The following is a 12,033-nucleotide window of genomic DNA, read 5'->3' as shown; positions in this document are numbered from 1 at the left end:
TTATGGACTTATTGAACAGAAATGCTTATTCAGATTTACAAGTTTGAATGTTTCAGTATATGTTCAGTTGGTTTTACTGCTTTGGGAGCCTGTGACAAGACAATGGCAAGATGGGGATTTTGTCAAATAGAAAAGTTTTTTTACCTAGATCGATTAAAAGATAAAATAAGAAAGTAGTTGAGAGTCTATGTTCTCATATCTTTCACGCTGAAGAACTTAATCTCCAGAACTATTCAGATATTCTCCACAGTCTGGGAGGAAATATTTAATCTTCAAACATGATAAATAAGGTGACTATTCTATTTTTGTATTGAAACATTTGATGACTAAAATGCTTAAATTCATACTATGTAAAGGGCTTAGCTGTACTGGATCTTCTTTGTGCTGTGGTCCCATTCATCTACCTCACACCTTCCTCAGATTAGAAGTAAGTTACAGACTTTGGCCTTTTCTGTGTTGTTTAACATGGTAGCCACCAGTCCCAGGTGACTATTTAAATTTAAGTTAATTGCCAGCCACGGGGGACTCATGCCTGTAACCCTACCTACTCAGGAGGCTGAGATCTGAGGATCATGGTTCAAGTCCAGCCTGGGAAGGAAGTATATGAGACTCTTAGCTCCAATTAACCAATAAAAAACTGGAAGTGGCACTGTGGCTCAAAGTGGTAGAGCACTGGCCTTGAGCAAAAGAGCTCAGAGGCAGCCCAGGCCTTGAGTTCAAGCCCCACGACCAACAAAAATAAAGTTAATTAGGTTTGAAGCTAACCCCAAGCAGAAAAATTCTTAAGACTCTATCTACAATATCACCAAAAAAAGCTGCTGCAGTCTTCCTTCTCCTCCTCTTCCTCCTCCTCCTCCTCCTCCTCTTCTTCTTCTTCTCTTCCTCCTCCTCCTTCTTCTGCTTCTTCTTTTCTCTCTCCTCTCTCTCTCTCTCACACACACACACACACACACACACACACATACACACACACAAGGAAGTAAGGTAAAGAAAAACAACCCAGCAACATAGCTTCATAAGTTTATCAGACTTACATGACCTTAAATATGGCATGTCTAAACTGTCAGTGTTAATAGCTCTGGCTGTGAGGTGTGATGTGGACACATGTCTTCTCACCAGGGTGTACCCACTACTGCTCGACAGCAGTTCTACACTGAAATGTATTGTCCAATCTGCTTACATCAAGCCTCTTTCCCTGTGGAAACGAACTGTGGACATCTTTTCTGTGGTAAGAAAACAATGATATATACTTAGTTGAAATGATATTTATATCAAGACCTACATGTGTGTATTAGCTGGATTCCTAATTTTCTCTCAGTCATAGTTCCTGAGTAGAATAGATGGCTCTTTTGATGTCTTGTTATACTTGTTGACTAAGTATATTTAGCATTTAAATATTGTTATTTGTTTTTGTACTTTATATATATATTACTTTATATATCATTTAGCATTTGTGGATTCAAAGGTCAGTTTCTGAGTCAAGAGTAGTTTGCTGGGGCTGGGAAGGTGGCTTAGTGGTAGAGCGCTTGCCTTGCATGCATGAGGCCCTGGGTTTGATTCCTCAGCACCACATAAGCAAAAAGAAAAAAGCTGGAAGTCGCACTGTGGTTCAAGTGGTAGAGCGCTAGCCTTGAGCTGAAGAGCTGAGGGACAGTGCCCAGGCCCAGAGTTCAGGCCCACGACCGCACCCAAAAAAAAAAAAGAGTAGTTTGCTGAATCTCCTTGTCCTTCACTTTTTGACAGTTATTATACAAACTTTCCAGGGCATGGAGTTTTTTTTTCCAAAAACCCTGGCCTTCCCTTCATTCTAATCTTTGTTTATAGAGTATGTTATTTAACAATACTTAAGTATATTACTTCACACCACCTGACCCAGAAAATTAAAAACCGAGACCCCAAAATGTTAAGAAATTTAATAAAAGGTAACACAGCTGCTAAGCAATATGTCCAGATTTTCTCTCTATTTTTTTTTTTTTTTTGCCAGTCGTGAACTCTGGGCCTGGGCACTGTCCCTGAGCTCTTCAGCTCAAAGCAAGTGCTCTACTGCTTGAGCCACAGCACCATTTCCTGTTTTCTGGAGGTTCATTGGAGATAAAGAGTCTCATGGACTTTTCCTGCCCTGGCTGACTTTGAAAGGCAATAGTCAAAGTCAAATCTCAGCCTCATGAGTAGCTAGGATTATAGGCATTAGCCACTTGATTTATTTTGTTTCTTGATCCAGGGTCTTGGTAATGTATCTTAGGCTTCCAGTTTCAAATTCAAATCCACAAAGGCCTACTTTGAGATACTCTTTGTTGTTTTTTGGTTTTTTGGTTGGCCGTGGGGCTTGAACTCTGGGCTTGGGCGCTGTTCCTCAGCTCTTCAGCTCAAGGCCAGCGCTCTACTGCTTGAGCCACAGTGCACTTCCAGTTGGAGATGAGAGTCTCACAGACTTTACTTGCCCGGGCTGGCTTTGAACCATGATCCTCAGATCTCAGTCTCCTGAGTAGCTAGGATTACAGGTGTGAGCCACCAGTGCCCGGCCTAACTTGAGATACTCTTTCCTCAGCCTCCTATGTGCTAAGATTGCAGAGCACTACCCTTGACTTTCCTAAGGCTTTTGCTACTTATAGCTAACAAATTATAAAACAATTATCAGTTGGGAATTAATTTATTTAATTCATTATTCCCGGGGCAGGAAGGTTCTTTTCACTAAAACCCTGACCCATGACCTTCCCTGAGCCCTACTATTTTTTTTCTTTTAATCATATGTTGGAAATTATAATACAAAATAGTGAAGGCTCAGATGAGGAGTTTTTGTTTTGCTTTTTGGTAGTATTAGCTATGGAATCCAGAGTGTGACCATGCTAGACAAGCATGCTACACATCTCTAGTCTCAGGCTGGGAAAACTTAGCCACTAGAGGAAGGAGGAACCTTTAATCCATCTGACATTCTTTTGAGTTTGAATATGGCCTTGGTCATCCTTTAGCACAATCCTCCAAGCTGGTGTTAACAATCAAAGAGTTTTAGCAAGCAAAATGAACTTATATGTCAACTCAGGCTTAGCTAATATATTGAGTAGATAATCCAGTGTTGTTCTTGTCTGAGGTAATAGGATAGACTGTTTCTGATATCCTGCTCTACTTGTTTGATGCTTTTATTTAGTGTCTGTATGTTCAAAGATTTAAATAAACTAGTTATTCAACTCTTTGGAAATTGAAATACGTTTCATTGGATAGTAGTTCAAGTGTAATAATATCAGAGCATTTTAGTTCATTTCCTATATGTAAAACCACACCTCCATTCCTTTGTGGTGAATCTACTCATGAAGATGATATAAACAAACTCTTTGAAGCCTATTGAATAATAGAAGAGGACATGTCAAGAAAGTGCAATAGACACTAATCTGATAGGGAAACCCCTTTATACAATTAATATACCTTTGTGATAATGAATGGCAGAAATGTATAACAGTTTATGTAGGGGCTTGCATATCAGTGGAAATGGAGAGGGTGAATGAAGAGAGTGAAGAATGGTGAATATGGACAAAGTGCTATATAAATATGTACAAAAACAGAACAAGGAAACCTGTTGAAATTGTTTTAAGGAGGGAAGGGAGATGAAGAAAAATGATAAACAGATAAATTTGAGTACATTGCATGCATGTATAGAAATATAATGAACCCCCTATTACACCCAGCAAATACTAATAAAAATAATAAGTTATCATATTTTTTATTTGTAACCCATATTATCTTATTTAATTCCCCAGTAGGTTTATGAGGTCTTATTCTCATTTTGCAAATGAACAGATTCAGAGAAATTGTTATCCAAATGAAAGTTATTGAGTCATCTCTTCTGCCATTCTACTTAGATGCTATCTTTTTATAAATAGGAAGAAAATTGAGAAGCATTTAGTCTCAGACTTGAATTAACTAACGTGTTTGTTTTGGGGGACCATAGCTACATACAATGTAGGCAAGTGATTACATAATTTGTAAAACAAGGATACATACAGCTCACTTTGCAAAAAGACATATGAGACTAAATTTAGTGTATTTAGAGTTCTTGTTGAAAACATAGTAAAAACTTCACTACAGGCAGTAATGTTCATGGTAACACATGAATAACTTGTTTTCATATAGTTCTCATTTTCAATTAGACTGCTTAAAGAACTCAATAAAAATTAATATGCCATTTTGTGAGAGTGAAGCCATCAGATAAAATTGTTTTGCTTTTAAATTGCTGTTGAAATTGGTGGATTCATTCTTTCCCACAGGTACAGAAATGTCCAGAGTGAGGAGTCTCTTCTTACCCATCTGTTTATTCACCAGTGTCCTCATACACCATTCATTTCTACCCCTGGCTTGTGCTTTGTGTTTTTGAAAAACAAATCAAATTTGGAACAGAAACTTACGGTGTGACTTATTGGTTTTTATAGTCAAAATGATGAGTATCGTTTTGTGCATTTTACATAGAAAATACAGTGTTTCTATGAAGCTTCATAGTATTGATATAGTAATACTTGTTTTGGAGCTGGCGGTGTGGCTCAAGACTAGTAAATGCAAACACTTGAGTTCAAACCCCAGGACTGCAAAATAAAACAAAAGAAAGCTTGTCTTTGGTTGTGTAAAACAATTCTGTTGCTTAACTAATCCTTAAATTATTCTTTAATGTTTGGGAATTGTTGCTAGATTTGAATTTGCCTGAGGAATTAGATGAAAGACCTGTTTTTTTAAGAAAAAACAATTTTTTTTGCCAGTTCTGGGGCTTGAACTCTAGGCCTGGGTGCTGTCCCTAAGCCTCTCTGTGGGACAGTGTCACTTCAGGCTTTTTTTTTTTTTCTGAGTAGATTTATTGGAGATAAGATTTTCATGATCTTTCTCACACAGACTGGATTCAAACCATGATCCTCAGCTCTCAGCCTCTTGAGTTCCTAGGATTACAGGCGTAAGCCACTTGTGCCAGGCAAAAGAACTGTTTTAAGATAAAGTGATACTGTTAAATATTTGAAAATGTCTCAGGATAAGTGCACTTCAGTATTAATGTTTTCTCTTTTCTACTAGGTGCCTGTATTACTGCATATTGGAGATATGGTTCATGGCTTGGAGCAATCAGTTGTCCAATCTGTAGACAAACGGTAGTGTTTTAGAAAACATTTATGCTACTTTATGTTGTAAATTTTAATAGTGATTGTTATTTAATTTAAATATTTTGTACTAGCTCAATTTTTTTAATTTAATTATCTGTGATTTTAGTCAATTATAAAAAAAAAACCTCATCCTTATGACATGAGAATTTTTGTTTTAAATACTGTGGTTGTCATGAAAAACTAGCAAATTCGTCCTGCCCAAATCATGTCTTTCTTACCATACCAAAAAGGGAATAAATGAACTAAATAATTAATGTAAACATTTATTTCCCTATTTCCTTTACATTTTTATATACTTCCGATGCATTTCTTTTAGAAAAGAATTATTTTACCTTTTTCATTTATATTTAATATGCCTTGTTCTATCTGAATGTTGTATAAAGGAAACTATATAGTTATTTTATATGTGTACAAACACAGAGACCTTCCTCCTTTCTTCTTGTTTCATTCACATTTTTCTTTTTCTTTTTGCAGTCTTAGGGCTTGAACTCAGGATTTAGGTTCTGTCCCTGACCTTTTTTGATCAAGGCTAGTGCTCTACCATTTGAGCCACAGATCCACTTCCTGCTTTTTGGTGGCTAATTTGACATAGGAGTCTCATGGACTTTCCTGCTCGGGCTTGAAACCATGATCCTCGGTTCTCAGCCTCCTGAGTAGTTAGGATTATAGGCATGAGCCACCAGTGTCCGGCTACATATTCCTATTTAGTTAGAAGAAAATTGCTGTTTCTTTTATTGGCTCTATGGTTAATTTGATGTCTGAAACTAATTTGCCAATACTATTTGTCTTTTGTCACCTGCTAGCAACATAGAGATAAAGTAGTATGTATTGGATTAAAGAATTCTACCACCTGTCCCAAAGTGGAGAACTAATCTACATTGAGCTTTTCCTGACTCTACTCAGGGCCTCTCATTGGGCATAAGTATCTTAACAGACAGCACCCTGTGTATCACCTATCAGACTACAGGCTAGTATGGTAGAGATGAAGATGCCCTAGTATGATAGCTATTTGTTCCCTAATTGTAGTCATTCATCCTGGAGGCAAGACAGCTAGCAGATACTATTCCATCTTCTGTTTCACTGGGCTCCTGTAGTAAATAATCATAGAAATAATGCACAGGGTGCGGTCTCTTACTGCACATGACTTTGTTCTGTACAATAACACACAAACTATCCTACCCTCATTTCAAGGCTCAACTTTGCATTGTAAGCTTTCTGGACCCCAGAGACAGAAGTAGTCCTTACTCTCATATCATTGTTACACCACTACCCACAGTCCCATTTAACAGGCTGTAGAACAAGTCTGCCTCCCTTTATACTTTGGATATTGCGGTCATCCAGGGACAGGACCATGGCTTCTTTTTTTTTCTTTTCCTTTTTTTTTTGTTGTTGTATGTATGGCACTAACAAAGTGCCTGGATCATTATAGGTCCTCAATACCTATTGGAAAATGCTCTTCTTTTAGTTAATTGGTGAAGTTAGAAGTGGCTGTCAGTATCTGATGTCCCTACCACCTGCTATCTTTAATCACTCCTTCACTTAACTAGAGAGCATCTGGGACAGTGGGTAGCCTGATTTTATATCCTTAATTGAGGATATAAACAACAGCTAGACAATTTTAAATGAAATCTGTTACTAAATGAAATCTGTTACTATTCCTTCCTATTTTTTCCATCACATAACTTAGTAATAACCACTTTCTGTAGGCTATTACATTCTTTCTGTACGTGTGCATGTGCGTCCTGGGGTTTGAACTCAGGGCCTGCACACTGTTCCTGAGCTATTTTCTTCTAGCTTTTTGGTGAATGAGAGAAAATCCTCACAGACTTTCCTGCCTAGCTGGCTTTGAACTGTGATTCGCAGATTCCAGCCTCCTGAGTAGCTACAGTTATAGGCCTGAGCCCCTGGCAATTACTTTTTTGTTGTTGTTGTTGGTGGTGGTCATGGGGTTTGAACTCTGGGCCTGGGCGCTGTCCCTGCACTCTTCAGCTCAAGACAAGTACTCTACCACTTGAGCCATAGTAACACTTCCAGTCTTCTGGGTGGTTTATTGGAGATAAGAGTCTCACGGATTTTCCTGCCTTGGCTGGCTTTGAATCATGATCCTCAGATCTCAGCCTCCTGAGTAGCTAGGATTATAGGTGTGAGCCACCTGTGCCAGGCTGGCAATTACATTTTTTTATTGACCTTGGGACACTGTCCTTGCAACAGCCATGGATGAAACAAGGTGTTTTATAGCAATACCAAGAAATACATGTCTATTACAGTGTCTGAAAGTTAGTCCTTGAAATTAATCTCCACATTATTGCAGCACTCAAAGATATGTCAATTCCTGGGAAAATAAAGGATTAATGAGTCATTATTTTAATGCCAAAGGAAAAAAATGTGTCATTTCTTTCTGAAAGATATGTGTGTATATATATGGGGGGGAGGCAGAGAGAGAGACATATTTTTTTCCAGTGAGGACGTATCCCTAAATATTGATATTAGTAACACCTCATGAAATGGTATTTGGCATGTTATCACTTTGTTATTTAGTTTTGAAATTTCAGTATCCTCATCCCCTTCCATCTTAGCTACCATTCCCTACATAGATATAGTATGTAAAGATTCAATCTTACTTTCTATCCCTCCTTGTATCATGAATGTATTACTTAAATTTTTAAGTGAAATTTAAGCCTATTTAGAAAAATAGATTAGCTGGGTACAGGTGGTTCATACCTGTAATCAATCTTAGCTACTCAGGAGCTGAAATCTGAGGATCATTGTACAAAGGCAGCAAGGGAGGAAAGTCTATGAGATTTTTATCTCCAATAAATCACCAAAAAGCAGGAAGGGGTGCTACCTTGAGCAGAAAAAGCTAAAGGACAATACCTAGGCATAGTGTTCAAGCTCCAGTACCCACACGTTCCCCCTCTCCCCCCCCCCCCCCACACACAAAAGAGGATACGTATTTGTTTGTTTGGTTTTTGTCACTTTGTGCCATTTCTGGTAGAATCTTCCATGGGTAGCCCAAATATAAACTTAGACAAATGTTTTTCTCTCTATTACTAGGGTTTCTGCAATTGAGCAGTGGCTACCTACTTCTTCAGATGTAGGCAATATAGATTTGTTATTTATAGCTTGAACATAAAACACAGTGACTATAAAGGGGAATAGCAAACACATAGTCCTGATACCCTCAAAAGTTCCTTCTAGGTATATATTTTCTTTTTTTTGTTTTTGGGTCCGGTCGTGGAGCCTGAACTCTGGGCCTGGGTGCTGTCCCTCAGCACTTCAACTCAAGGCTAGCACTCTACCACTTGAGCCACAGCGCCACTTCCGGCTTTTTTCTTTTTGCTTATGTGGTGCTGAGGAATCAAACCCAGGGCCTCATGCATGCAAGTGGCTCTACCACTGAGCCACCTTCCCAGCCCCTTAGGTATATATTTTCAATGTCAATGAGTGTCTTCTCATCCCCCCCCCATCTTCAAATACACGTTCACCTAAACAGAGAGCTACTGAGTTCTTCCTTTATACCAGCAAGATGTTTATATTATGGGAATGCAAAATCACATTTCAAGTTGGAATTTTTATTTTGTTATTGTTTCATTGGGTCAGTCATGGGGCTTGAACTTGGGGCCTGGGAATTGTCCCTGAGCTCTTTTGCTCAAGACTAGGGCTCTACCACTGTGAGCCATAGCAGCACTTCTGTTTTTTTGGTGGTTATTTGGAGATAAGAGTCTCACATTTTCCTCTTGGGCTGGCTTTGGATTGCGATGCTCAGATCTCAGCCTCCTGAGTAATTAAGGTTACAAGTGTGAGCCACCAGCACCCAGCTTTGGAATTTTTATTATGAGGAAATAATAACTTATTCTCATGTTGCCTTTTTAAAAGACATGAATGAAATACACACTCAGAAGCTTTTCTATTCTGATAACACAAAGTAGAAAAAAAGTGATATAGAAGATATAACAACTTTTTTTTTTTGTTCTGTAATATGCAGGTAACTCTACTTCTAACAGTATTTGGAGAAGATGATCAGTCTCAGGATGTTGTAAGATTACATCAAGATATTAATGATTATAACCGGAGATTCTCAGGGCAGCCCAGATCTGTAAGTAGTTATTTCAGACTGAAGGAGCTTTTGTATTTCTTCCTTGAAAAGTGAGATGTACCAATCAATATTCTTTGACTATGAAAAAAAATCTCATTATGTGTGTTATGCTAAGTTTTTAACCTTCATCATGGTCACGGGCAATGACTTACAGCTTTCCTAAAAACCATAACAGTTTTGTCTTTCTCAAAAAACAAACACATGGGGCCAGGCACAGAGTCTCACATCTATAAGCCCAGCTATTCAGAAAGAGGGATTGAAAGGATCATGGTTTGAGGCCAGCTCATAAAAAGTTAACAAGACCTATTTTAAGCAATAAGCCAAGTATAGCAGTGTATGTCTATAATCCTAGCTACACAAGAGACATAGATAATAGATAGGAGGATCATGGTCTAAGGATGGTTCTGAACAAAAAACAACCACATGACCTTTTTATTTCCTCCCTAACAAGTGTGAAAGCTTGAGTTCAACTCCTAGTACTGCTAATTATATATATAATATTATAATTGCCTAATATATGATGTTATATATTAAATATTATGTATAATCTATATTAAATCTATATTGTATGTCATATATTATGTTACAACATATATTATGTATGATCTGAAATATATATCATGCATTATATATTATAGTATATAATACATATTGTAGAAGGAAATAGAAATATTTTTATTTATGATTCTAAATCAGTTTGTCTTAAGAGAAAGCTTGAAAATGAAAACTTCTAGAGAAGTTTTTTTGTTAGTGTTTTTAATTTAATCCTGTTTGAATGTTCCCTCAAATATCTCGATTTGGGGTTTCTGTTTCAACTTGGCTATCAGAACACATCATGCATGTGTCTGTGTGTACTAGGGCTTACCTCGGGGGCTCTCTCACTGGGCTTGTTTGTTCATGGCTGATATTCTATTTGAGCTACATTGCTAGTCCAAAAACACCCTACTTTTAAAATACACATTAATTCTATAGTTAAGCTCTCCTTCTCCTCAAAAAGCAGTCAAAAAATTAAAAAAGTATCACATTTTACTGACATACTAGTTTTCACAAAAATCTAACGAATGATTTTATACCTCAAAAACTAGAGTATGTCAAGAACAGGTTTCTACAGGAAGCCCATACTTTCTGAGCTTTAACTGTATAGCTAATAGTTCAGCAGACTTTTTACAATCACTTCAACATGGATAACACTGAACACATTCCTTCTTCTACTGCTTATTGTTCTGGGGTGTTTTTGTTTTTTTGGGGTTTTTTTGTTTGTTTTTTTGGTGCCATTACTGGGGTTTGAACTCAGAGCCTGGTTGCTGTCCCTAAGCTTTTGTGCTCAAGCACTCTACCATTTGAGCCACAGTTCTATTTCTGGCTTTTGGGTGGCTAATTGAAGATAAGAGTCTCATGGACTTTCCTGCCCAGCCTTGCTTCAAATTGCTATCTCTCAGATCTCAGGCTCCTAGTAGTTAGGGTTATAGGTGTGATCCACTGGCACCAGCATCTCATTCCTTCTTGATATGTTCTTTTTTCAATCTTGACATCATTTGTCTTATAAATAAGACCCATTATTTTTTTTTATGGATATCCTGCTTTTTTATTGTTGTTGTGTGACAGTTCTAGAGTCTGAACTAAAGGCCTCTAGCTCTCATTCACCTTTTTAAAAAAAGTTTTAAAACTTTACTTTTATTGTTATTATAAAGGGATTACTGCTTCATAAATCAGGTAATGAGTATGTTTCTTTTTGGACAATGTCACCCCTTCCTTCATTCTCTCCTAGTTTTTCCTTCCTATTTCTATCCACAAGTTCTATAGTTTATTTTTAACATGGTTTCTACTGAGTCCCACTGCTACATTTGTTCACTCTATGTCCCTCCATTTTTTTTTTTTTGGGTCCGGTCATGGGGCCTGAACTCTGGGCCTAGCGCTGTCCCTCAGCTCTTCAGCTCAAGGCTAGCGCTCTACCGCTTGAGCCACAGCACCACTTCCGGCTTTTTTCTTTTTGCTTATGTAGTGCTGAGGAATCGAACCCAGCAAGCGCTCTACCACTGAGCCACCTACCCAGCCCCTATCCCTCCATTTTTATCCTCTTCTCCCTTCCTCCCCTCCCCCCCCCCCTTATTCCCTCAAACAGGGAAAAATCAAGACAAAAAAGAAAAGAAAAAGAAAAAAACCTCTTGCTTCTACTTCCTGGAGTTCTTTTTGATAAATACCATTTTATATGATCAGAGGCACAGAGGCATTGCACCTTTGTTTTCCTTCCCTAAGTCTCCTCCTTTGGTCTCACTGAGTGTGAAGCCCTAGAGTCCTGTGTAATTTATTGTGTATTTTAGATCTAGCTTCTACATGTCTCATTCAGCTTTTATGTTCATACTTGGTGCTCTACCACTGAACCAACCACACCTCCAAGTCTGGCATTCTTACTAATGAATTGGAGATAAGAGTCTCAAAGACTTTTCATCCTCACTGGCTTTGAACACCAGCTCTTAGATCTCAGCTACCTGAGTAACTAGAATTATAGAAACAACCCACCAATGCCCAGTTTCTTGTCCAGTGATTGTGTTGTTCACAAAAATTCCTGTCTATTTTCAGTCACCATTGCCATCAGACTAGTCCAATCCACTATTGTCTCCTGCTCTAGATAGGTGTAGGAGCCTCCTCGCTGCTACTTTGGAATAATGTTCCCACTTCTTGCTATGCTTTAATGAGAGCTTTTTTGATCTGATCCTCCTTCTGCTCCATCTTGATCTGTAAGCCTTTCCCCTTTGCTGACCCATGCTTCTGCTACACAGCACCTTCCACATTCTTTCCACTTTT

General features: G+C 38.1%; 1 protein-coding gene across 4 annotated transcripts in view; it reads left to right on the top strand.

Annotated features, from left to right (window-relative positions):
- Positions 1–12,033, top strand: part of Rnf170 (ring finger protein 170) — a 29,288-nt gene that overhangs the window by 13,537 nt on the left and 3,718 nt on the right. For all 4 annotated transcript variants that reach the window (XM_042679501.1, XM_042679500.1, XM_042679503.1 and 1 more), the window contains 3 exons: positions 1,120–1,228; positions 5,047–5,120; positions 9,118–9,228. In XM_042679501.1, coding sequence (XP_042535435.1) covers positions 1,120–1,228; positions 5,047–5,120; positions 9,118–9,228 — 294 coding nt within the window. The remainder of the gene's footprint in view (positions 1–1,119; positions 1,229–5,046; positions 5,121–9,117; positions 9,229–12,033) is intronic.

Source organism: Dipodomys spectabilis, unplaced genomic scaffold, assembly GCF_019054845.1.
Source record: "Dipodomys spectabilis isolate Male_0828 unplaced genomic scaffold, ASM1905484v1 ptg000052l, whole genome shotgun sequence".
Lineage (NCBI taxonomy): Eukaryota > Metazoa > Chordata > Mammalia > Rodentia > Heteromyidae > Dipodomys > Dipodomys spectabilis.
Note: the sequence above shows the minus strand (reverse complement) of the source record. Positions and strands in the feature narration are given on the sequence as shown.